The sequence below is a fragment of the Rana temporaria genome, chromosome 4, assembly GCF_905171775.1.
Source record: "Rana temporaria chromosome 4, aRanTem1.1, whole genome shotgun sequence".
In the NCBI taxonomy this organism is placed as follows: Eukaryota; Metazoa; Chordata; class Amphibia; order Anura; family Ranidae; genus Rana; species Rana temporaria.
Window position 1 is genome coordinate 260,913,959 of NC_053492.1, and position 26,570 is coordinate 260,940,528.

A 26,570-nucleotide genomic window follows, 5' to 3' on the forward strand; every position below is an offset into this window, starting at 1 on the left:
AAGAGAGCTGTCTGCCTGCTCAGGGCTGCTCCATAGTAAAGACCCTGCCTGTTCCTGAGACAGCCAGATCACCGTGGAGAATACGGAGTTGGTTTATCTTTGTGGTTCACCAACTTACAACCTTCACTACATCCTCTATAGAACCCCCCACTATATCCTCTATAGGTGCCCCCCTCCACTATATCCTGTATAGGCCCATTGTAATATGACGTCTGGCAGGACCCCTGTTGTCAAAATATATTTGTGGGTTCTAAGTAATTTTCTAGCAACAAATACAGATTTTTACATGTAAACGAAAAGTGCCAGAGAATGCCTGGTCAGCAAGTGGATAAATACAAATTTCTCTCCCTTTGAGCGTTATAAACTGTTGGTTGAGCGTTTGTAGATCATCCACTGAAAAAGCCGTACCAGTAAAAATGTCTTGAGTAAAGATTGGTTTCTGCTTGGTGCCATCACCAAGTTTGTTTATCTGTCAATTAAAAAAAAATAAAAAATTTCAATTTAAAGGGAGACCAGGGTGGGTGGGAGGATGGTTAAACAAAAGACGCTTAGCACATGATTGGAAGCTTTAAAAGAACACATTTTAAAATGATTTGTTTAGTAGGCTTCTCCTGAATGCAGTATTTAAAGAATATTATTGTTTCCATATAAATATTTTGTCTTTTTTTTTTTTTCTTCTTCTTCTTCTTCTTCATTAGGAAACCCTTGATAGTCCATGGGGACATTTTAAGGTATGAATAGCGACTTTTCCCAATATGGTAATGGTTTTATATGTCTCTGTATTAGTGGTTTTACTAAACTATATCAAAAATGGTATTTTTAAGAAGCTCGGCCTCTTGTATAAAACAATGGCAGAAAATCGAAGACCTATTTCTTCCTAGCTTGTAACTGAAAGTAAGTCTTGATAATCACACTTTAGAAATGAATAGACTTATAAATAGTGAACTGTAGAGATCATGTAGGTAAATGGTAAAAAGAGAACATTTTATAAAGATTCTTTTTTTAATTACTAATGATGTATCTTGCCCCTTACTGGCTTGTCCTGATGGAAACTGTAAAGCCCTGTACACACGATCGGTCCATCCGATGAAAACGGTCTGATGGATCGTTTTACCGATGAAGCTGACTGATGATCAGTCGTGCCTACACACCATCAGAACATAGTGACGTAAAACACAACGACGTGCTGAAAAAAACGAAGTTCAATGCTTCCAAGCATGCGTCGACTTGATTCTGAGCATGCGTGGATTTTTAACCGATGGACGTGCTTACAAACGATCGTTTTTTTTTCTATCGGTTAGGTATCCATCGGTTAAATTTAAAACAAGATTGCTTTTTTTTTAACCTATGGATAAATAACCGATGGGGCCTACACACGATCGTTTTGGTCCGATGAAAACGGGCCATCAGACCGTTCTCATCGGTTTGACCGATCGTGTGTACGTGGCATAACAATTAAAACAAACAATACATTTCACATTCTGTTCTGATCAGTTGGTATTTTTTATGACATTTTTGTTTTCATTTGATTTTTTTAAGGTCGAAGTGTTTTCAGAACCTGACTTCCAAGGTCAAAATCAAATATATGAAGAAGATGTGAATAACATAGACGACTCTTTTAAAATAATGTCTTGCAAAATTTCTTCAGGCAGGTAAGATACAAATGCATAATAGAGATTCAAGCAACTAGGAACTCAAAAAGTGTAGCATATATTGTGCTAAATTTTCAGCAAACGGCAAATATATTCTTATGCACAACAGGGACGGGGCAAGCAAAGTAAAGATGACATACTGCTATTTTGATGAGCTGGAAACTGTATATGGTCCCTCTTTCTGTCCTGCACTTCCTAAAGATACATTTGTGGTTTATACATTCAAATAATGTATGTAGATGTGTACAGTGTGAAAGCAACAGTTCCTGCTATTAATCTATAGTAATACTGTAAATGCATGGACAATCTGCACAAGATTCAAGTTTTGAACAGTAAGCATTATAACATACATTATTAATGCCGACACGTGTATGTTTAGTAGGTCTTTTGTGGACATTGAGGTTGATTTTACTAAAGTAGGGCGCATATTCACTTTGCAAAATGAATGTTTACTTATCTTAACGAGGTGATCTTAAAGTGGATGTAAACCCAATTCATGAAATTTGAGATGGGCACATATCTGCAGTATTTTGTTATCTTTCTTCAAAGAGCCCCATAGCTCTCTCCTGAACCATTCCTCTGTTATCAGCCTGATAACTCCTGACAAATTCTCGGACACATCAGATAAAAGCAGCCTGATATTTATGTCAGCACAGGTTACTAAAATAGATTAGCAGGGAACTGGCCCTGTTACAAAACACCTACTGAGATTCTCTGCCTATGTGGAGAGGGGGATGTGTGCCTTTCCTCCAATCAGCAATTTTAGCTATCTTGGCTGTATGGCCAGACATCACACTCTCTGTTAAACAGGAAGAGAACATTTCCTAACACGATCTGAACTTTCTAAACAGTATATAAATGTGAAGACAGCAGATATACATGTAAAACTTATGTAGGGAGATTTGGTTCATCCCTGTGTATCGTCTAAGGCTGTTCACTTCACTATGGAGGGTTTACATCCACTTTAAGTGCAAATTCAGTTTGCAAAGATTGCAAAATCATGTTTTAATGAAACTTCTTAAAAACATTCTCACATGTGATTGGAGGAATTAAACTCAACGCTGTTGCACCTCATTCACAGTGAATTTTCACTTTGCAAAAGGAGTTTTCACTTGGTGTTACTGAACCCATGACCCTGCAGTCACTATATCTGGTTTCCCACAGTCTTGTGACTTTTATCAGTGTTCGGCTAAGCACTGGTTAAAGCTTATAGGAGGAGTTTTCATTCTCCTCTGACTGTCCTATGAGGCTGCAGGGACTCTGACCCTCTCTGCCTGGACAGTGTTGATTGGCCCTGTGCTGATCACATGCACCCTCCCAAAAAGAAAAAAAATCCTCTCTATACAGTACACACCAAACTGAGCATGCGCAGAGTGCCTCCTAGGGCTTTGTTTTGGGACAGTAAAAAAAAAGGGGAGGGTCAGAGAAGACAGGATCAAATAGCCTTTCTACACAATGCACACCCCTTAGGTTCCACAGTGAGTATAACGAGCATTATTTACTGCATATACACACTGATTTTATTGTTGTGGATTTAGTAACACTTTAACTTCGTGAATAAGGTGAAGCTCTGCTGACTTCAATCCTCCATTCAAAAGCAAAAAAAAAAAAGTGTCTTGGTTTGACATTTTTATGCGGGGGGGGGGGGGGGGGTGGTTAGCAGAGGAATAATTTTGTTTTGTGTATGATATTGTAATAGTTTGCTGTTGTGGCGTACACTAGAAAATAGATCACATAGGGAAGTTTTTGACCTGAAGGTTTTACAACTGAAAGTTTCTCACATCCATGTCTTCTCAAACCTCCAAAAAAAAATCTTACTAATGATAATGACGGTTTAAAATCATTTGAAACAGAAAATCGGCTTTAACTGCTCCACGTTTGATTAGTTTTTATGGCATGTCTAAAGTATTGTTAGCATTCCACTATATGACCATTAATAAGGAACTTCCAACATTTATTTTTATTTTTTTATTATTTTGTATTGTTAAATTATGTATTATCTTAGATTTCCAATTTCAGTCATGAGTGTTGTTTTCTAGGTGGACTTTGTATGACCAAGCAGACTTCTCAGGCAATCTCTGGGTATTAGAAGAAGGCACCTTTCCCAATTTATGTGCTATGGGATGCCCACACGATACAAGTATTAGGTCTTTAAAGATGATAGCCTATGTAAGTACAGTATTCACTAATTTCTCATGTTGCAAGTAGTTCTTTTTGCTAGCTATGTATTTTATTCTCTTATGTTCTGGTTCATTTCATTTAAACACGTTCTTGTCACTGTGTAACTAGCCAGTGGCAGCAGGGTGGTCTAATATTTTAGCCATTGATAAAAGCAGGTTTGATGCATTTGATAGGCAACTAAAGGCATTTAGGCGATCCTCCTGCTTTATTAATCTCAACGGGTTTCTGAGCTGAGCTGCCGTATGCGTGTCCTGGAAAAAAACGCAACAAAAAAGGTGCGCTCTATTCACTACGCTGTGTGAATGGGTCATGAAAGTGAAATTTGTGTGTTTAGACCCTCCCCCTCCCTTAGCTGGACCTGGATTACAAGAGCAATGAAGCCTAAATGTCTTCCTCCCATGTACTTGTATAAAGCTGGCCATACACTATGCAATCTGATCGTACACTATACGTACAATTTCCTTTAGATTTACCAAAACTGTGGAATGGGAGGACCCACCTGAACAATCCATTCAATTTGTATCAAATCAGGCAGGCCCTTGCACTACATAGACAGGCCCTTGATAATAGAGCTAAAGGTGACTGTACAATCTGATTGCATGTTGTATGGCCACCTTGCATGAAGAAGTAGGATAGTGAGTGGAAATAAAAAAGAGGTGGTATAGTATTGAGGGAGGTGTGGTACAGCAAGGCAGTGTTTGATGGGATAAGAAGCTTCTGGAGGGTCACATGATGTTATAGGGAGTCAGCTCTCAGAACGCATTTTTTTTTTTTTTTAAACTGAGAAGTGAAAATTCAAAGGTTCCATGAACTAACTAAAGTGACAGATAATTCCATTGGGATGGCTTGGCAGAAAAGACAAAAAAAGGCTATTCTATGCTATCTATTTATTATGAAAAGTGAAGTATCAGACAGTCTGAACTCTTCAGCAGAAATCGCCTTACTGAATGGCTCTATTTCCCCATCAACACAGTCAGTGGGCACAGGTCAGTCCATTTTATGGCCAGCTTAAGACCACCAAAAGTGTCTCTATCATGTGATTTCATCTCATGTCTATGAGCGGCTACACAGGTAACATTTGAAATCTTTTTGTACTGAGAATATTTAATTTCAATCGTTTTTATCGCGATTTTATCACAAGGTTTTCACAACACATGTAGACATTAATGCAGGAAGACATGTTGAAATGTGACCTCTGTGGAGTACATATTTCAATTTGTATAAAATTCACAACACTAAGTAACATTAATCAATGGAGTTGTCAATAGAATGCAGCTATAGGAGTTATGGAGGGAGCATGCCTCCCCCCGGGCACCGCAATGGGGACAAACTGTGCCCTGGGAGGGGGCGACACTCCCCACTGTGATGCTCCCTCCGCTCAAATGCTTAACAATATCATGGTATAAAGATGTCAACAGGGAAGAAATCAATGATGATTTGATGTACAACAAATTAAGCTTCAAAAATCTTGCCTGCATATAAACTAGGTGATTAAACTGTAAGTGAAATAGTTTTCCAAATAAACCAGTTGGATTCGTATTTAGAGGCGTTACCATCTCTGTTTGCAAGAATTCTTTCATATTCAGCTATCATGTTTAATTTTGCTGTAATATCCCTTATGCTAGGAATTGCATTTGTTTTCCATCTGGATATTATTGCAAAGAGTTCAGCCAGTAGAATATGTGTGGCTATTGTACTGAGAATATTTATTCCAACAGGAATTTTCAGAGCCGGATGCAGTACTTTTTGGAAAGGAAAACTTTAAAGGTAGAAGAGTAAAAGTTAGCAAAGAATCAACAGATCTGCAGGCAACAGGCTACTCCCCCGATTTAATGTCTCTTGAGGTCCTTGGAGGAATGTGAGTATAATCTCTTGACATCTGATGTAAGGTGGGGTGAGGGTGCTCTGGACATATGCTTTTGATTTATTTTGAGAGTAATACAATTCTATGCCAGTTGAAAAGGGGGGTGGCACATCACTGGTATCATCCACAGGCAAAATTATTGGAGACTGCTCAGACAAAACACAATGGCAGAACTATGTTGTCTGAGAAGTCTCCAATAAAGTTTCTTATGGATGATACCAGCGGTGTACGACCCTTCCTCTAAGATTTGCATCACCTGCTACTGGGGTGGGAGTGGACTCCATGGCAGTCTGCACTTGCCCTTCACAGCTTAATTTATTACCAAAACCAGTAATAATCGAATGCAGAGGCAATTATTTAATAAGATAAGGTGTAGATATAGTTGTATACAACCGGACTTTTGCACCTATTGGCAATTACTTTAACCCGAGGCTTTCAATTTGGATGGACTTGAATTGTTCCCCAACAGTTTTTGTTTGTTTTCTTGAAGAATCTATGTTTGTGTGTAAGGTAGAATATAATAAAATATTTGGCTTTACATATGGTGCAAGTATTAGCTGTGCATTCTTTTCATAGTTATTACTTTTGCTCTGTGTTTATCATCTATTTAAAAATGTAAACCTATAAGATTAGTAGTTTCGCCCTGCATGAGTGTGATTGCAATAGGCAATGGTTTATGGTCCCTTAGTGCTATTTTATTAATGATAAAAAAGAAATTAATGATAGCAATGCCATTGCATCAATACTGAAAATTGTAAAAAGTAGTTTTCAGTAATGATACATTGGCATTACTATCATTGAAACAAAATAATTTAAACGTAATTACTTAGGAAAATACCTGCATTATGATTCGTTATGATTTTGTATGAGTATTTTATGTCTGTTTCCTTAATGCCTTGTCATAATGTAGACATTTCTCCTTACAGATGGGTGTTTTATGAATACGCTAATTACAGAGGTCGACAACTGTTAATTTCACCAAGTAAGATCGCACAGTGGCGGCAGTTTAGTGGCTGGAATAGAATCGGATCACTACGTCCCCTTCGACAGGTATTTACAGACAACCAAAGAAGCTTGAAGATTTCATTTTATTAGAAAATGCCTGATAATTCAAAAGTATTTTTAATAGCTAAATACTGATTGGATTAATGTACTACTTGCTTGGATTCATTCAGTTATACAGTATTTCAGTTAAGGGTGCATTCACACCACGATTTTATCATCCTACTTGTTCTCACGATTTTAGGTTTGAAATCGTACAAATCTGTATGGCAAAACGTATCCATTCACTTCCATTCATTAATGTAGGTCCCCAAGTGCATCCGATTTGATCCGCATCCGTTTTGATACGATTTAAAATCGCTTAAAAAATCGTGTTTGACCACGATTTTTGGTCCTGATTTCAAATCGTATTAAAATCGTGTCCGATTTTCGTATTAAAATCGTGTCTGATTTTTTTTATATTGTGTTCAATCTAAATCGTATGTAATCGGATGACTGATCCGATTACATACGATTTTGTCATATACGATTCCATCCGATTTAACGGTCCGATTATCGGATGTAAAAATCGTGATGTGAACCTAGCCTAACCAGTTCATCAAATAAATGTCAGAAGTACTACTTGACTGAGGGTGGAGTTATAAAAAAAAAAAAAAAAATTCAACTAATTTACATGTTTTTATAAATTGATTGAACGGTTAATTCAGGAGAGTGTTGAGGAGAATTTCACATACCATTTGTAAAAAAAAAAAAACTTGCTTTACGCTTCCCTCACTAACTGAATGTAGTCTTTGCCAAGTAGGGGGACCACAATTCAGGCAAAGCATCGGCTTGGGAGAATCATGCTTAATGAGAAATCTCGTGATAAAAGTATATGTAAACCAATCACTAAAATCTCATACAAACTTTTACATGTTAAATTAGTTTTCAGTATATTTAAATTTGCAACTTTCATTCAAATATTACCTAGTGATCCTGCCATGAAGGTCTTTGTTTATGCTCTTCCTGTTATAGGATGACAACACTCTGTTCCTGTCTCTAGGTTGTGTTCCTGCGCTATTATCTTGTAAAATGCAATGTAGCTACTGTACATTGCTGGAGTGCATGTGTGTGTATGTATGTGTGTATGTATATATATATATATATATATATATATATATATATATATATATATAGTGTGTGTGTGTGTGTGTGTGTATATATATATATATGTATGTATGTATATATATATATGTATATAAATATATAGTGTGTGTGTGTGTAATATATATATATATATATATGTGTGTATGTACAGTACAGACCAAAAGTTTGGACACACCTTCTCATTCAAAGAGTTTTCTTTATTTTCATGACTATGAAAATTGAAGATTCACACTGAAGGCATCAAAACTATGAACTAACACATGTGGAATTATACATAACAAAAAAGTGTGAAACAACTGAAAATATATTTCATATTCTATGTTCTTCAAAGTAGCCACCTTTTGCTTGATTACTGCTTGGCACACTCTTGGCATTCTCTTGATGAGCTTCAAGAGGTAGTCACCTGGCACAGCACCCCATCACTCTCCTTCTTGGTCAAATAGCCCTTACACAGCCTGGAGGTGTAAACGCAAACCGGATGGAATAGCATGCCGCTGCAAGATGCTGTGGTAGCCATGCTGGTTCAGTATGCCTTCAATTTTGAATAAATCCCCAACAGTGTCACCAGCAAAGCACCCCCACACCATCATACCTCCTCCTCCATGCTTCACGGTGGGAACCAGGCATGTAGAGTCCATCCGTTCACCTTTTCTGCGTCGCACAAAGACACGGGGGTTGGAACCAAAGATCTCAAGTTTGGACTCATCAGACCAAAGCACAGATTTCCACTGGTCTAATGTCCATTCCTTGTGTTCTTTAGCCCAAACAAGTCTCTTCTGCTTGTTGCCTTTCTTTGGCAGTGGTTTCCTAGCATGAAGGCCTGATTCACACAGTCTCCTCTTAACAGTTCTAGAGATGTGTCTGCTGCAAAAGGTGGCTACTTTGAAGAACCTAGAATATGAAATATATTTTCAGTTGTTTCACACTTTTTTGTTATGTATAATTCCATGAAGTGTTAATTCATAGTTTTGATGCCTTCAGTGTGAATCTACAATTTTCATAGTCATGAAAATAAAGAAAACTCTTTGAATGAGAAGGTGTGTCCAAACTTTTGGTCTGTACTGTATGTATGTATGTAGATTGTGGCTGCATGATATGGTGAAAGGGAAAGGAAAAGGAACTGGTTTGTAATGCACAATGCTATAAAAACAAAATTAGGAAGGGTTTACATCTGCTTTATTACATTGGTAACATGAGTGGCTAGTGAGCAGAACCATAGTCAATGGTTTATTTGCAGATAGTATTTTAAATTTTCCTATACCCTGTTCCAGTATTAACTACTTTAAAGTTAAGTTAACTAAGCCTTTAATTGATGTGTGCTGTCATTTTTTAGACATTAAATATTTCTTATTCTCTTGGTAAGTTATGGGTTAATACAGTAACCTATAACATTAAATATTGCTTTTCCTTTTTTGCGCAGAAACGATTGTACTTTAAGCTTCGAAATAAGGAAAGTGGAATGATGATGTCAACAAATGGAAATGTAGACGATGTCAAACTTTTAAGGATACAGGTTATGGAGGACAACGTAGCTGAAGATCAGATCTGGGTTTATCGAAAAGGAGTCATTAGATGTCGAGTGAGTCTTTTTACTTTTTTAATGCATTTCAATGTGTAAATAATATTCTATACTTGGATAGCTATGCAGCGCTATATATATATATATATATATATATATATATATATATATATATACATACATACACACACACATTGCAGTTTGCAAGTGGTTTACCGGCCATAAGCCCAGTATCCTTTTCTTCAGCCGACGGCTGGCTTTCTCATGAAAGCTCATTAGCCACTCGATCGCTTTCCCTCCTGCTGCTCACCGGTGTTTCCACCGGCGCACCTGAGATACAATCCGACGGATCAGCCGGCTGGTTACAGAGGCAGTGAGAATAGATCATCTTTGATTTCCTCGATGTCCTTGGACTGGAGTGACATCATGACACCACTTCTGGTCTAGGGCTGTAGAAATTAACTATTAATTCCTCTATTTAATTGTTAATTTAACTGATCGATCAAAATTCTTTTGATCAGTACTTCCTCTCCGCCGGCTTCAGGGAGTTCCGTCGGAGATCCGGTGACGTCACAGACACCGGCGGGGCTTGCTGTGTCCGGTGGGACCTTACTATCTGCCACACGCAAGGGCTGTTACACTTCCCTCCATCAACCTGGGATTCTACAGCCATCCACTGGGAATTGCGATAGTTCCCTTCACGGGACATCTACATGCCGACGGACTGATGTTAATCCCTCCTCATCTGGATTCAGCGTTAAAATTAATCAAAATGAGTCGATTAACTTTTTTCTTTTTGCTTTTAAAAGAGAAATTTGGGGTCTTTTTTACCCCAGATCTCTCTATAAAGAGGACCTGGCATTCTTTAAGTTACAAGGGATGATTATATTCCTTGTAATAGGAATAAAAGTGATAAAATAATTAAAGCGCCCATTCCTCCGTGCTTGTGTGCAGAAGCGAACACATATGCAAGTCCCGCACACATATGTAAACAGTGAGGTATCACTGCGAACGTTGGAGCGAGAGTAATAATTCTAGCGATGGACCTTCTTGTAACTCTAAACAGGTAACCTGTAAATTCATTTAATCTTTGCCTATGGAGATGTTTTTAAGTACTGTTGTTTGTTGTCATTCCACGAACATGCACAATTTTAAAGTGTGACATTTTAGGTATTTACTCCACCCTTACATCATCTTTCATATTATAGAAAAAATTAGGGTATGTACTGTTTTTTTTTTATTATTTATTAAAGTGTATTTTTTCCCAAAAATTGCGTTTGAAAAACCACTGCGCAAATACTGTGCAACATATAAAAATTGCAATTAGATCGGCGTTTTATTCTCTAGGGTCTTCTAGAAAAAAAAAAATACATAGTTGGGGTTATAAGTAATTTTATAGCAAAAACACAGATTTATTGTAAACAAGCCAAAATATTTTTCTCTTTAGAGCGGCAATACAATAAAAATACACAATTGCTAAATAGGTAAGACCTTCTGTCTCTTGTCATGGTACTGTATATGGCATATGCAAAATTAGTTGGTTTGTTGCTCTCTAGAAATCGATATATTAATAGAGCAGAACCCTCCATAGTGTGTTAAACTATTTCAGTTTGGTGAGCATAGACATTGTAAATCAATAATAAGAATTCCCACATCCACATCAACCATTTGCCGACCTGCCGCAGTCATTATACTGCAGCGGGTCGGCATGCTATAATTTTTGCGAAAACCAATCAATATACGCTTATTGCGATTTTTATTACCAAAAATATGTATAAGAATACATATCGGCCTAAACTAAGAAAAAATTTGCTTTTTTGAAAATTAATATTTATTATAGCAAAAAGTACAAATTATAATTTTTTTTTTCAAAATAGTCGCTATTTTTTTGTTTATAGCGCAAAAAATAAAAACCGCAGAGATGATCAAATACCACCAAAAGAAAGCTCTAATTGTGGGGAAAAAAAGTCATCAATTTTGTTTGGGCACAATGTTGCACGACCGCGCAATTGTCAGTTAAAGCCACGCAGTGCCGTATCGCAAAAAATGGCCCGGTCATTGAGCAGCCAAATCTTCTGGTGCTGAAGTGGTTAAATGTATTACATTGTATCATTAATGAAGACTAGAAAAGTGTGCCCATTCATTTGTTTTATTAATGTGCGCATACAGCATTTTTCACCAACCAAGACACTTTTGTGCCATACACGCCAATACAAAAGCAATCTGCGCTTACTCGAGCACAGTCGCATACAGCCATTCACTTTGATGGCTGTACATGGCATGTTTGGCTTCCTATGTGCAAGAGAGTGGCAGAGATTGCACACTTCAGCACCCAGGAGCTGCTATACTGCACTTGAATATGAAGATTAATGTTCCCAGGCCCTGATCTCCAGGTCAGGCTGTCACTGACAACTTCTGTTCCCACTTACGCTTGAGAACCAATCAGCATGATTCCCAGTAATATGCTATGACATTGTAAACACAAGCTATTTTGTGTCCAGCTATTTCTGGGTGTACTTGCTGTGCACACAGAAAATAAATATATATATATATTTTTTAAGACAACTGCAGTTTTTTAAAGGAAAAACTTAAATAAAGTATCTTTTATATTTTTTCACTTGATAGTCTATAACTGGGGTCTCCAAACGTTCAAAACAAAGGGCCAGTTTACTGTCCTTCAAACTTTAGGGGGGGCTGGACTGTGGCCAGAGGGAGAAGAAAATGTCCCGGGGTTAGAGGGATTAAACCATGCCCCATTATTGGTATTAGGGGGAGTAATAGTGCTCCATGATTGGTATTAGGGAGGGTAAGAGTGCCCCACATTGATATCAATGGGAGCAATTGTGCAATATCGTAGGTGTTAGTGGAAACAATAGTGCCCAGTCATTGGTGTCAGTGGGTGAAATAGTGCCCCATCATTGGTGGTGTCAGTGGGAGGAATCGTGCCCCATCATTGGTATCAATGGGAGAAATAGTGGCCCACCATAAATGTGAAGAATGGTGTGCCATATTTGGTGTCAGTGAAAGGACTAGTGACCCATTGTTGGTGTCAGTGGCAGGAACTATGCACCACTGTTGCTGACAGTGGGGAAAATAATGCCCCAAAGGCTGGATAAATGCTAGCAAAGGGCTGCAGTTTGGAAACCACTGGCCTATCATAACTATTTATTAGTCTACCAAATAAAAGCCTTATGTGTTCTTAAAAACAATGTACAATTATTCCAATTGAGTTATTGTCAAGCGAATTGCTTATGATGAAGTTGTTAAATTTGGTCTGGACATCTAGACATCAATGACTTCTAGCCATGTAAGGGATAATATATATCCTGTGCATATTGTTATAGACATTTCTTTGCGTCGTTTTCCAGCGTCGGGTATGCATATTAGCTTTTACGGCGATCCACGAAGGTACTCGCGTGCGTTACGTCGTCGCAAGTCGTTTTTTCCCGTCGCAAAGTTAAGGCTGCTTTTTCATGCCTTAAAGCGGGGGTTCGCCCTGTAAAAAAAAAAAAAAAAGTTTTTTTTTATTAGACAATTAAATTCGGCATCGTAGCGCGAGCTACGGTATGCCGGTCTTACATTTTTTATGCCCGTACTCACTGCGGTATCGTTGATTGAAGAATCCGGGGAATGGGCGTTCCTCTGGTGAGAGAAGGTGATTGACGGCCGGCCCTGGCACGTCACGCTTCTCCGGAAATAGCCGAAATAGGCTTGGCTATTCACGGCGCCTGCGCATAGCCTGTGCGCAGGCGCTGTGAATAGCCGAGACCTACTCCGGCTGTCTTCGGGGAGCGTGACGTGCCAGAGCCGGCCGTCAATCATCCTCCCTCTCCATAGGCACGCCCATTCCCCGCGGGAGTCGGATTCTTCAATCAACAATAGCACAGTGAGTACGGGGTTTAAAAATTTAAGACCGGCATACCGTAGCTCGCGCTACGATGCCGAAAGTAATGGAATAATGGGGTGAAGGAGGGTGAACTACCGCTTTAACTTTACACCAGCCATGTTAAAGTATGGCCGTCGTTCCCGCGTCGAATCTTAAATTTTTTTTTTTCTGGCGTAAGTACGTTACGCACGTCGCCATTCACAAACACGTCGGGGCGCCGTAATTTCACGCAAAGCACGTCGGGAAATTTACTAACGGAGCATGTGCAGAACGTTCGTCGCGGGAGCCCGCCTAATTTAAATGGTACACGCCCCATTTGAATTAGGCGGGCTTGCGCCGGACGGTTTTACATTACACCGCCGCAAGTTTACAGGTAAGTGCTTTGTGAATCAGGCACTTACACTGAAAACTTGCGGCGGTGTAACGTAAAGACGATACGTTACGCCGCCACGATTCTTTCTGAACCTGGCCCACAATGTATATAACCTTCAGGCCTAAAATGTGCAATTAACACATTTTAATGTGCATTTATTGTGCAAAAACTTGCTCTGGCAGCAAAAGGGTTAAATGCATTTACTCTATGCAAATGATTTTCTGTAAACTGACTTTGGTATTGCATTCATTGTATTTTGCAATGTATGTCAATGAGTTAGCAGATTAAAAAAATTGACTATAATTCTGGAAATGCTGCAAGTTCTAAAAGATTCCCCAGTGTGCCGTTGTATAACGTTGGTTCCTGGCACAGGCACATCTCCTCTTTTTTTAGCACAAAAGACACTATTAATATGCTGGTAAACAGATCTGTTGGCCATATTATTTATATAGTGAATGTTCCCACAACTGTGACATTCTTCATCCAGGAAAACAGAAGAGAGTCACTGGCCCAGAACAGAGCATGCAGATAAAAATCACCTTAGATTACACTTTGGAATTTCTTGTTGACTTGTAATCCTTTTAAACTTACTCCTAAGCATTAGAAGTTCATCTTTCGAGGCCTGTGACAGCTTTGGCTTTTCCATGGACTGATTATGAGCCTTGCTCAGTTTGTATTTATTCATTACAGATACCTTTTATAGCATTGTCAATTTACGCAGTGCTTTACATAGAAGTATTGAAAAAAACGGCAGATCACCATACTAACATAAGCGGATAGTGCCGTGATCCCCCCCATTGTGCTATTGTATTCTGACAGGGGAGCTACCCCCTTTCCTGCCAGAATACATTGAGCAGCGCTTGCAGCCATTGGCTGTGAGTTCTGATTGGATGCTGGTTTTCCAGGATGTCCCTTCGACAAAAGCCAGCCATTAGACTGCTGTACACACTGACCGAAAGTCAGCTGGTTCCTGCTGAACTGTATGTACCCAGCTTTACTCTACAATCAGCCTCTGTTCTATTCTTTGCCCTTTCATATAAATACATCCACCTCCCTTACCTCCATTTGTTTGTGTGGGATCAGGCCAAGTCCTACCCTGCCTTGGTAAAATCCCAGGCTGTCAACATACGTGTTTGGGAGAGGACTACCTTGCTCTAATCCTTCCCTAATTGTGCTTGTGGTTCTAAAAACCCATCTTGAGGCAAGGAGATCAGACTAGTTAGTCACTTTTTCCATGAATGTTTTAGATTTTTATACCAATGATGTAATAGTTTGAATGTGAGCATTGCCTATGTTCACCTATAGTGGTAACAATATTTCAATCGGTTTCTGAAATGTAATCCAGCGTCAGGTCTATGTTAATGATCATTCCAATATATGGATTGAACTACTGTTTATCTCCATATTATGTAATGCCTTGCTTCATTTAATTAAATAAATGATATAAAAAAAGTGAAAATATTTTGAAAACCCCCTACCCAGCACCTGTACATATGAACAATAATGCACACATAGGGCCAGATTCACAAAAGGGATACAACGGCGTATCTGCTGATACGCCGTCGTATCCCTGTTTCTATCTATGCGGCATATTCATAGAATCAGTTACGCATAGATATCCCTAAGATCCGACAGGTGTAATAGTTTTACACTGTCGGATCTTAGGATGCAGTACCTCGGCCGCCGCTGGGGGGAGTTCGTGTCGTAAACCAGCGTCGGGTATGCAAATTAGCAGTTAGGGCGATCCACAAAACTTTTTCCCGTCGTTACGTCGCCGCAAGTGTTTGCCGTCGCAAAGATAGGGCACCTTTTACAAAGTGTAAAATTAGTACACCATGTAAAAGTATACCCGTCTTTCCCGCGTCGCTTTTGAATTTTTAAAAAAATTTTCCCGGCGCAAGTCTTTTTTTCACGTCGCGATTCACAAAACGTCAGCGCGTCGTAATTTCGCGCAAAGCACGTCAGGAAATTTGCGTCGGGAGCATGCGCAGTACGTCCGGCGCGGGAGCGCGCCTAATTTAAATGGTTCCCGCCCCATTTGAATTGGCCCGCCTTGCGCCGGACGGATTTAGGATACAACGCCGCAAATTTCCAGGTAAGTGCTTTGTGGATCGGGCACTTAGCCAGAAAATTTGCGGCGGTGTAACCTAAATCGGTTAAGTTACGCTGCGCCCGGGCTACGTGAATCTGGCCCATAGAGCTTATTTACTCCACTCTTTCATGTTTTTTAAACTTTACAGTGAAAATTGTAAAAAAAAAAAAAAATTGTATTATGTTTATGAGAACTACAGGTATACTTTTTTTACTAAAAATATTGATTTGATAAACAGTTGTGCTAATATTGTACTATAAGGAAAAATAGAAACTACTACAGTTTTATGTGTGTTTTCACTTTGTATTTGTGATTTTTATATTTAATTTTTAAATATTTCTGCCATCTTTGGTACCAGAAACATAATTTTAGTGCCATGTTAAATGGCGGAAAAAGTGCAGAATTAGATTATTACTTAAGTTTATAGATATTAATGCCAGTTGTTTTAAATGTATCAGTGTTCACACTGTTAAAAAAAAAAAAGTATTTTATTTGGCAACAAAAAGTAACTTATTTTTTTTCTGCTTTCAGGTTGTCTTCTGTGTTATTTCTGTTCTTAAAAAAATAGAATACCGTATATACTCGAGTTTAGATCCTACGGGGTAAAAATGACCGCACCAGCCATGCTGACACTGGCTGGAAAAAGCGCCCAGAGGCGATTCAGTTCGCATGCGTTGCGCTATACAAGTCATTCATTCATTCATAAGCCGAGTTTTTCAGCACATTTTTTTGTGCTGAAAATGCCCCCCTCAGCTTATACTCGAGTCACCTTTTTACGCCGGATCTCCTTTGGGGACCTGGTACCGGCTTACCGTAGGTCCCCTGGACCCCAAACTTGGTACACATATAGCCCCACTCTTCCTCTAGTGTGCAAGGTTTGTTGTCTGGGAAGACCTATGGCTGGGGAGGACGGATTTTTCAAACACGGGCACCCCCTCAATATACTCCCATGTTAAACGGTCATTTCTCCAGTGACTTTGGAGACCCGGTACTGGCCGGTCGTAGGTCCCCTGGACCTGGAACTTGGCACACATGTAGCCCCATTTCTCCTCTACAAGTGTGCAACGTTTGTTGTCTGGGGGACCTATGGCTGGGGAGCACCCCTTCCATAGACTCCCATGTTAAATGTTAGTCTAGCCATGGGCACAGTGAGGCATGCAGATGGACACCCTAGGCTTATACTCAAGTCAATATGTTTTCCCAGTTTAATTAGGTGCCTCGGGCTTATATTCGGGTCAGCGTACATACGGTACATTGCAATTAGCTGGTTTTGTTTTGACATCTGCCGCTAATACATTGTATTCATTTTTGTTTGAATACATTTTTACCTTGTCAACAGGCACTTATGCTGAAACATCTGTTTATAGCAGCATAGGGCCACTGGCAGCAGCTCTTCTTCACAGATTGGAACTTTGGCTGTCAAATTGACAACAGGTTCTGATAGAAATAGTATCCATTTGTCTGTAGGATGTATGAGGTTCATAGTAGGTTCATAACTGGTTGTGTAACATTTTTGGTGTTTGCCTTGATATAGTGGAAAAAGCAGATTTATCAAACAGTAGAAATGCCAGTCTTGGTTAAAATTCAAACGCTTTGTGTTAATTTGTGGTGCATTATTCTGAACCTTTGAGACTTCTGTCTATATAAAAGTGGTTAGTCTACTACACAATGATCCACTATAAGTTTCCTATCCACTCTCTTTATTTACATTTATATGTTACATGCTCTTTTTGTTAAAAATACATTGGTGTACATTATAGTAATTTCTATAATTTCTAACGTGCAGATTTCTGAAGAATGCAGTATGGCCAGTGCAGGGAGCCTGATCACCGCTGGTAGTAAACTTGGCTTCAGTCTGGATGAACCTGGAACATCACCAGTTCTTTGGAGTATCAGTCCTGAGGGCAGAATCCACAGCCGATCAAAGCCAAATCTAGTTTTAGATGTCAAAGGTAAGGTGTATTTTAAAGGTACACTTTGGGATAAAAGGGACATTTTACTTTGAAATGGATAAAGGGATGTCAGACATGACTGTATACAGTAAGTTGCAATCTGTTCTGGAAACAGTAGGGGCAAGAGGCAAGTGGATCACATCACAATGTCCACCTTGGAAAATTAGACTAAGCCTTTTATTCCTTGATAAATCTACAGTCCCAATTCCAATAAAGTTGGGACGCTGTGTAAAATCTACATAAAAACAATGCAATGATTTGAAAATCTCATAAACCCATATTTCATTCACAATAAAAAATAGAAAACGTAAACTAAGAAAATGAACCAGTTTAGGGGGAAAAAAATAAGGTCATTTTGAAATTGATGGCAGCGACACATCTCAAAAAGGTTGGGACAGGGCTGTTTTTATTTATTTGGAGATGGACCTCCCAGGTACTAAAGCTTAGAAAAGACTGGTTACAAATCTGGTCTACAGTTGCTTCTTGGCCTATAAACAAATTCAGCTGAATCTGTGTTCAAGACTGTTGCAAGAGTACACGGTGCCATCTCGGCTAGAACACCTTCATCTAGCTCACTCAATTGTTTGCTTTCATGGCTGTGCTGCCTCAGGGATGTTTTAAACATTTAGTGGACCTGCCCCATGCTCAGAAGGTTTTGAACCAAAGTCCTCAAGCCAGAGGCATTACTAGAATATTCAGGGCCCCAGTGCAAGAAACTCTTTCCTCTAGTTAGGGGACCCCTTTACTCCTGTTGCAGGGTTCTTTATTACGGTAGTCCCTTAGCAGGACCCTTTCACATGTTCTGCAGTGGGCCTCATTCCTCACATCTTTGGTGGCCTCCCACGGTGGCAAAATGCCAGGGCCCAGTTGCAAGTGCGACCTTTGCGACCCTGGTAGTCCTGCCACTGCCTGAGCTCTTGCAACATTTTTTTACTGTCCAATACAGAGAGACCCTTGGTTTGCTTTATTTCATGTCAAACATACAGTTCCTCTCTAAAACCCATGTTTTATTAGCAGCAAAACAGACCATAGCAAAAGTCTGAAAAAAACAAGTCACTAGTTGTGCAGAAGTCTGCCAGTACATCAATATGTTCTTTATCAAAGAAAAATTCACTAGAGTTCTCCTAGGTACTCACAAGAAATTTGTTATGAAAGGGTCTCCTTGGAGACAATACGCCCACCCTTCAATGTCGGTAGAATGTTACTCTTCCTTGTAGGAGAAGAACAGGCTTGATGTCCTATCCCTTCTTTTTTTCCCTAACCCTTCCTCTTGCCGATTCCGATGAGAGGAAGTTCCACTTTAGGATGGAGCTCCGCTTTAAGCTCCTTTTGGCTTACACTGAGCTTATATTGATGTTGTGTAGAAATCACGACAGTAGAATCTAAGCAAAATATACCCTGTTTCAGTGTAACCCTTGTAATGACCACTAGATACTTCAAATGATATTTAACTAGTTACACTGTTGTATAATGATAGATACTTAGTATATTTGGGCAACATGATTTATTGTGATTTTACTTCCAACATGTGCTCTGCCAATTGCTATATCTAGATCTATTATTTTTAATATACACATTTACATATACTGTACATTAATCGTCTGCTAATACCATTAGTAGAAGTATATTGAATGAAAGCTGTACTCATTTTGATATGATCAGATACTGCTTATTTGTTAAATTGTGCAACGTTTCTTTTCCACAGGGGGCAATCAGTATGATCAACAACACATTGTGCTGAACCCAGTAACAGAAGGCAAGCTCACCCAGCTGTGGGAAATATGTGTTTTATAAACCGATACGCTGTAAAGTGGATATTCTTGTGACCCAAGGCACTCATTGTTCATTCTATGCGTTGGCTGCCTGCACTGCTGCTAGGAAACCTGTATCCTGAGAATCATGACATTCAGAGGATGTTTACATCACCAATGAGTTTGCCATGGAGTCAACTGGTTTTACGTTCAATGGTTCTTCGATTGCCTTCTATTAACTTGTAAAGCCTGAAGCTTGTGCAATATTCAAAGGAACTTCATTTGAACCTTTAGCATAGTCAAGGCAAAAAAAGGCCTACCATGTGGAACTTGGATGTGTTATAGTGACTCTTGTACATAGACTAATAAAAAGTGAGGCAACTTGCAAACCTTCACTACAAACACTTGATTATGGATCTATATGTTGTCATCTCAAAGTGATACCCGCACTGTTTTATTGGTACCCACTCAGTTTGATGTCCCCTTTAAGGCCATTATCAAAAACCAAAAGTATTCAGAAGCACTAAGCTACCTAGACTACAAACCAATTCACTGGATTATCTGCATATGTACAAAACTTCTATTCTATGTGACTCTTTTCCTGTTTGCCTTGGCAGATTTCTATGTAGTTGTACAATATTACTGGTCAGTCAGGTGCTGTCTCGCGCAAACTGCTGAGTGTTTTACGTAGAAAAAGTCATATTTAATGGGTGAATCCTTTTTGGCAAAATGTATAGCATTGGAGCAGTGCTCGTTGTGGACACACAGAGATTTCACCATCATCCTCAAACACACAAAGGGTTTCTTTTTAGTATGTTCTAATAGAATTATCAAACAAGCATATGTAGGTCCCACCAATAAATCTTAGATCAAATCTGATATATTTGCCATGCATGTGCAGCTGGCAGAAGATATCTTGGACATGCCACTGAGAATCTCTTTCCTCGCTTCTCAACTTTTTCCATTTGTTTCCCATCACCATCTTCATCAATTAACGCCTTGTTATCCTTAGTGTGTCCCATCCCCTTGTTATACACCATCTCTGATCCCTGCTGCCTCCTCTCCAATCCTAGGTGCCTTCCCTGTGTGTACAATATGCATCATCCGTTTTAAACAGGCATTCTCGTTACACGTGGTCAGGAGCATGTTTTAAAGAGGCACAGCACTATTTCTGACCACAAAAGGGGGAAATTTCCCAGGAAAAAAAAATACTCCTGAATGATTGGATGTTTTTATGTATTTGTTTTCATGCATCTTTCATTCATCACTACAGAAAATGGCACAATACCAGGAGCTGCTTAGTGTTTGGGTATTAGTGAAATACATTACTCATTTTTTTTACTTTTGTTCCTGGGAACTTACATTCTAATATAGCCTAGTGGTACATTTGTTAAATCCTTGCACATGTGTTGTTGTTATGTGTGGGTAGGATTACTGTAATACAGATTGTTCATTGGTTAAGATAAACATTTTGATAAGGACTTTTGAAGAACTGTAGAAGTAGCCACGAGCGGAGAATGTTGATGCCATCGTTTAATGTAATTTCTCTGTTGATTGCATTTGCAAGAAAAAAGCTCGAGTAAGCTGGGTATACACATATCAAAATTTGGCGGGTTCAGCAGGATCTGGATGAATTTCGGTACATTTTGCAGCCCTGTCTGTTCGACTAGTCTATTTTTGTTAAACGATCCTGCTGGAAAACCAGCATTCGATCCGCCATTGCAGCCAATGGCTGATCAGTGATTCTTGGCAGCGGGAGTCCCCACTGTCAAAATACAACAGAGCAGCGGGAGAGATCCCTGCATCCACATAGCTTGTGTGGATAAAGGAGTTCGTCATTTTTTTTCTTAATTCAACTTGCTGGTTGTACAAAACAAAAAAAAATATGATTTTGTGGAACCCGAGCCAGTTGAAAGAAACAACATCTGTGAATGTCCCTGTATAAACAGATATTATCATTTTCTTTGGAATTCTACAAAACATACTACACAAAGAACGTGCTTGTGGTGTGTACCCCATAAAAGACAAAGTCTAGTTTGGTGTAGAGACAGCTCATGCATTCTCATAAAAGATGCAAATTGCTCTCATTTAATGAAAACTTGTATCTTGCTAAATGTTCTCCTACTAGTGACACTCTTCCAAACCCGGCACTTTAAGTCATGCCCATACTATGCTTTCTCTGGTGGAATTTCGGGTAGAATACAAGACAGGAAAGCATTCATAGAATTAATATAAATAGGAAATGTATGGGTGCTGAATATTTATGGAAAAGCTCACAAGCAATAAAAGTATTCAGTATTTCTGACCACTGGATGTTAAAGCTTTATTTTAAGATATTTTAAAAGAAAATAATATAAATATGGCTTTATTAAAAAAAAAAAAAAATACCTTCTGTGCCTTACATGTTTGTCGTTAAAAGGTTTACTCTTTTTTTGTCTCTGGACTCCTTTATAGTTGGTGGATATTTTTCTACAATCCTTTTTTTGAAATATAAATAAAACAGATTTTACCTTTGAATCTATTGTCTTGGTTTGAATTATAATAACACGAACATTGCATCCCAAAAAACACATATATAAATGAATACATAAAGGAAAGCAATGGACTACTACCTATTCACTATCGTTACCACAGATCTGGCCAGTCTCTGAAGAAGACTGCCTCTATGTAGTACATATTTAGGTCATTCTCTCTGCACCAGGTAGCTGTACAGCAGTGTAGTAGATGTCGGGGGATCTGCTCATTACCGCTTTCGCTACAGTTTTCTTCAGAATAAAAGTGTCCTATACTATTGTTATGCTGCATTGGCATACATGTCGGGTTTTTTTTCTGCTTACGTTTCCAAAGGACCACTTTGCATCTTAACCACCCCCCAACCTTTCTAAAGTCTGACAATCTGACATGTTTGGCTGCTAGTCATGCCTACAGTTTTAGAACATTATAAGTCTCTTCTATTCACCTCTATTGTATATTGGTCTTACCAACTCTCCTGTGCCACTTAGTATTGGCCTCTTCTCCCTGCCACAAACCTTTAGCTACGTCTTCATTTTAGGCTTCACACTAGCTGACTCCAAAGTCATGCAATTAGCACTTTGGAGTCAAAGTGGAGCAGGAACTTTCTGAACTTGCAGCAACTTCACTAGTGTCATCCTTCTCTGAATTATCAAAATGATTTAAAGAAGGATTGGCAGAACATGCTGTGGTCAGAGGAGACCAAATTGTGCTCTTCGGCATTAACTCAACTCATCGTGTTTGGCGGAAGAAAAATGCTGACTATGACACTCAGAACACCATCCCTACAGTCAAGCATGGAGGTGGAAACATTTTCCTTTGGGGCTGTTTCTCTGCTAAAGATACAGGCAACTTTGCCGCATTAAGATTTTGGATGCAAACTTTCTTCCCTCAGTCAGAACACTAAAGATGGGTCGTAGATGGGTCTTCCAGCATGACAATGACCCAAAATATACCTCCAAGGCAACAAAGGAGTGACTCAAGAAGACGCACATTAAAGGGGTTGTAAAGGTTTGTGATCATAGCGTCTCCCTGCAGGGATATAGTTCCAAGGGAGGGGGCCAGCATGCTGACTAACCCCCAGCCAGAACGGCTCGGATGATGGGGGCAAGCTTACTGAGGAGGAACAGGAAGTGAGAAATAAAAAAAAAACATTTGGAAGGGAAATCGAAGGAAAAGGTAAATGAACCAACAATGCACTAGCTTAAAGGAACCTATTTAGAAAATAAAAAACAAACCTTTACAACCCCTTTAAGGTCATGGAGTGGCCTAACCAGTCTCCAGACCTCAATCCTATAGAAAATGTTATGGAAGGTGGTAAAACTTTAAGGCCAGGTTCACACCAATTCGCAGAACATTTCTAAATACATTGTTTTCAATGAGGCTGGTTCACATATGTGCAATGCATTCGCACTGCGCATTGGCGAAAAAACATGTGCCTTTTCTAGGCATTGCGGTGCGGCTCGGGTGCGAATTCAGGCCCATTATCTTCTATGGGCACGCATCTGATTCAAAGATGTGTTCATTTCTCTTTACGATTTGTCTCATTCTACTCAATACACTTCCCCCCTCTCCAAATTCACAGCTAAAACGGAGATGATCTGCTGAACAGTTTTCTTATCTCTCTGCAGAGATAAGAGAGCTGAAATTTGCACGCACTAGTGTGAATCCGGCCTAAGGATTTAGAGAAGATCTGTAAAGAAGAGTGGACCAAAATCCCTCCTGAGGTGTGTGCAAACCTTGTCACTAACTACAAGAAACATCTTACCTCTGTGCCTGCCAATTCTCCAGCAAGTACCAAGTCATGTTTTGCTTGGGGGATCAAATACTTATTTTACTTACTGAACTGCAACTCAATTTATAACATTTGTATCATGTGTTTTTTCTGGATTTTTGGCTGATATTCTGTCTCGTTTAAAATACACTATGATAAAAAATATAAACCCTTAATTTCTTTGTAAGTGGGCAAACTTGCAAAATCTACAGGGGATCAAATAATTATTTTCCCCACTTTACATGGCATTTTACATGTCCTGCAACTTTGGGTCTCACAAGTCAGATCGTAAGTTGCACAAGCGTGAAAGGAGCCGTATGCCACGTACACACGATCAGGCTTTTTCTCCGCCAAATCGCATCAGAATTCCATTGGAAAAATATAGAACATGTTCTATATCTAAACTCCAATGGAATTCATCGGAATTTCCGATGAAAAAAACTCGAATGGGGCTACACACGATCGGAAAATCCGATGGAAAAAGTCCTTTGGAAATTCCGATCGTGTGTACGGGGCATTAGACTTTACTTATTTTTTCCCCATGTTTTATTCCCTGCACTGGCTAAAGGGGACAAGGGAAAGCGTTATGATTATCCACCTGGGGCCCGCGCTATAGCCGAATGACGGCTACAGCGATGACCTGAAAATCCAAGTGGACATCAATTGACGTCCGCCGCTTTTGGCGTTCCCGAGAGCGCAGCGGGGAAACACTGTGTTGGCCATGTCCCTTGGACACAGCCAATCACAGATCGCGGCGAACGGCCAATCAGAGTGGCCGTTTGCTATGCGATCTGTGCGGCCAATGAGAGATGATCTCATATGTAAACATATGAGATCATTTCTCATTGCCGGCTCACACAGAGACAGAGTAAGAGGAGACCGATCTGTGTCTCTTGTACATAGGGACACAGATCGGTCACCCCCCCCCACCTACAGTTAGAACACTATATAGGGAACATATTTAACCCCTTCCTCACCCCCTAGTGTTAACCCCTTCAATGCCAGTCACATTTATACAGTAATTAGTGCATATTTATAGCACTGATCGCAGTATAAATGTGAATGGCGCCAAAAATGTGTCCGATGTGTCCGCCATAATGTCGCCGTCCCAATAAAAATCACAGATCGCCGCCATTACTAGTAAAAAAATAAAAAATAAACAATTCTGTCCCCTATTTTGTAGGCGCTATAACTTTTGCGCAAACCAGTCGCTTATTGCGATTTTTTTTTTTTTTTTTACCAAAAATATGTAGAATACAGATCGGCCTAAACTGAGATTTTTTTTTTTTTTTTTTTGAATTGGGATATTTATTAGAGTAACAAGTAAAAAATATTGTATTTTTTTTCAAAATTGTCGCTCTTTTTTGTTTATAGCGCAAAAAATAAAAACCGCACAGGCGATCAAATACCACCGAAAGAAAGCTCTACTTGTGGGGAAAAAAGGACGTCAATTTTGTTTGGGAGCCACGTCGCACGACCGCGCATTTGTCAGTTAAAGCGACGCAGTGCCGGAAGCTGAAATTTCACCTGGGCAGGAGGGGGGTATATGTGCCCAGTAAGCAAGTGGTTAAGTTACAGTCTTAAAAGGTAATTTCTGTAATAAATATTTTACGTACTGATTGGAAATGCACTACATTTTCGTTTTGATTTATGCATTTAGAGAAGTTACATGGCTTTTCTAAAATAATCAAACCCTTTGAATTTGTTCAGCAAAAGACAAGATTTTGTTTTATGTCTTGCAGGAAATCTGTCTTTAATTAACTCTTGGCACTTTTTTACAATAACATTTTTAGTAACCATGGAAAAAATGAAAAAAACAGTTAAAACTCTCCTAGCAGACAATTGTACTTGTGCGTGCTCCGATTTATGTAGTTAAAGTGCATGCATAAATAGCCAACAGACTTTTTTTTTTCTAAAGCTTACTGGAGGACACAGCATGGCATTACTGCCATCTATAGGAGTTTAAAAAAAGGCCAGCTCCCTCTAGTGGTCCTGTACCGCTATACCTGGTCAAAGGCTTAGTTTAGCTTACTGAGGTACAGTTACACTTTCCAACTGCTGTATATATACTTTGTGCTGGAATTATCTTAAATCAAACAGCTGTTGGCCGTTTTATGCCGTTCCTGTAATCTTGGTTGGTCTCCACAGTAGCCACACATGCTACAACTTCCTGTATAGAGAAAAATATGATACTTCATTGTCATGACCCTGCATCAGATTTTTTGCTGGAGTGGCCTTTATCAAAACAATTGTTTGTAGTGCATGAAACAGATTGCACCACAGTGCCATGCCACACCACCAAATCTGTGAAGTCATTGCAGTGGCGCTCTCCAAGTTTTATAGAGCCCCATTAGATTTGCGATCACAGGCTGTTTTCATTCCATTTGTTGTGTCCCTAAAGAAGTTTTTTAGGCCGGAATCACACTTGTGCGGTGCGAATTTCAGCTCTCTTATCTCTGCAGAGAGATAAGAGAAGTGTTCAGCAGATCCATTGCGTTTTAGCTTCAGATTAGCTGCGAATTTGGAGACCTGGGGGAGGGGGGAAGTGTATTGAGCTGAATGAGACAAATCCTGAAGAGAAATGAACACATCTGCGTACCCATAGAAGATATTGGGCCTGAATTTGCACCTGAGCCGCACCGCAATGCCTAGAAAATGCACATGTTTTTTCTGCAATGCGCAGTGCGAATGCATCGCACATATGTGAACCAGCCTCATTGAAAACAATGTATTTAGAAATGTTCTGCGTATTGGATGCGGTTTAATCCGCACTCAATTCGCATAGGTGTGAATCCGGCCTTACTCACAGTTAAGACCCTGTTCAGCCCTGGCTCTCCTCAAACCATCTTTCCATGTCCTGTTGCCCC

At 39.4% G+C, this 26,570-nt stretch overlaps 1 protein-coding gene across 3 annotated transcripts in view; it reads left to right on the top strand.

The window, feature by feature from the left end:
- CRYBG1 (crystallin beta-gamma domain containing 1) overlaps positions 1-21,935 on the top strand; it is a 326,501-nt gene extending 304,566 nt beyond the window's left edge. For all 3 annotated transcript variants that reach the window (XM_040350181.1, XM_040350182.1, XM_040350183.1), the window contains 8 exons: positions 699-731; positions 1,540-1,652; positions 3,692-3,821; positions 5,552-5,691; positions 6,624-6,747; positions 9,266-9,424; positions 17,502-17,667; positions 19,373-21,935. In XM_040350181.1, the coding sequence (XP_040206115.1) occupies positions 699-731; positions 1,540-1,652; positions 3,692-3,821; positions 5,552-5,691; positions 6,624-6,747; positions 9,266-9,424; positions 17,502-17,667; positions 19,373-19,461 (954 nt within the window). In that variant the 3' untranslated portion in view covers positions 19,462-21,935. The remainder of the gene's footprint in view (positions 1-698; positions 732-1,539; positions 1,653-3,691; positions 3,822-5,551; positions 5,692-6,623; positions 6,748-9,265; positions 9,425-17,501; positions 17,668-19,372) is intronic.
- The last annotated feature ends 4,635 nt before the right edge of the window (positions 21,936-26,570 follow it).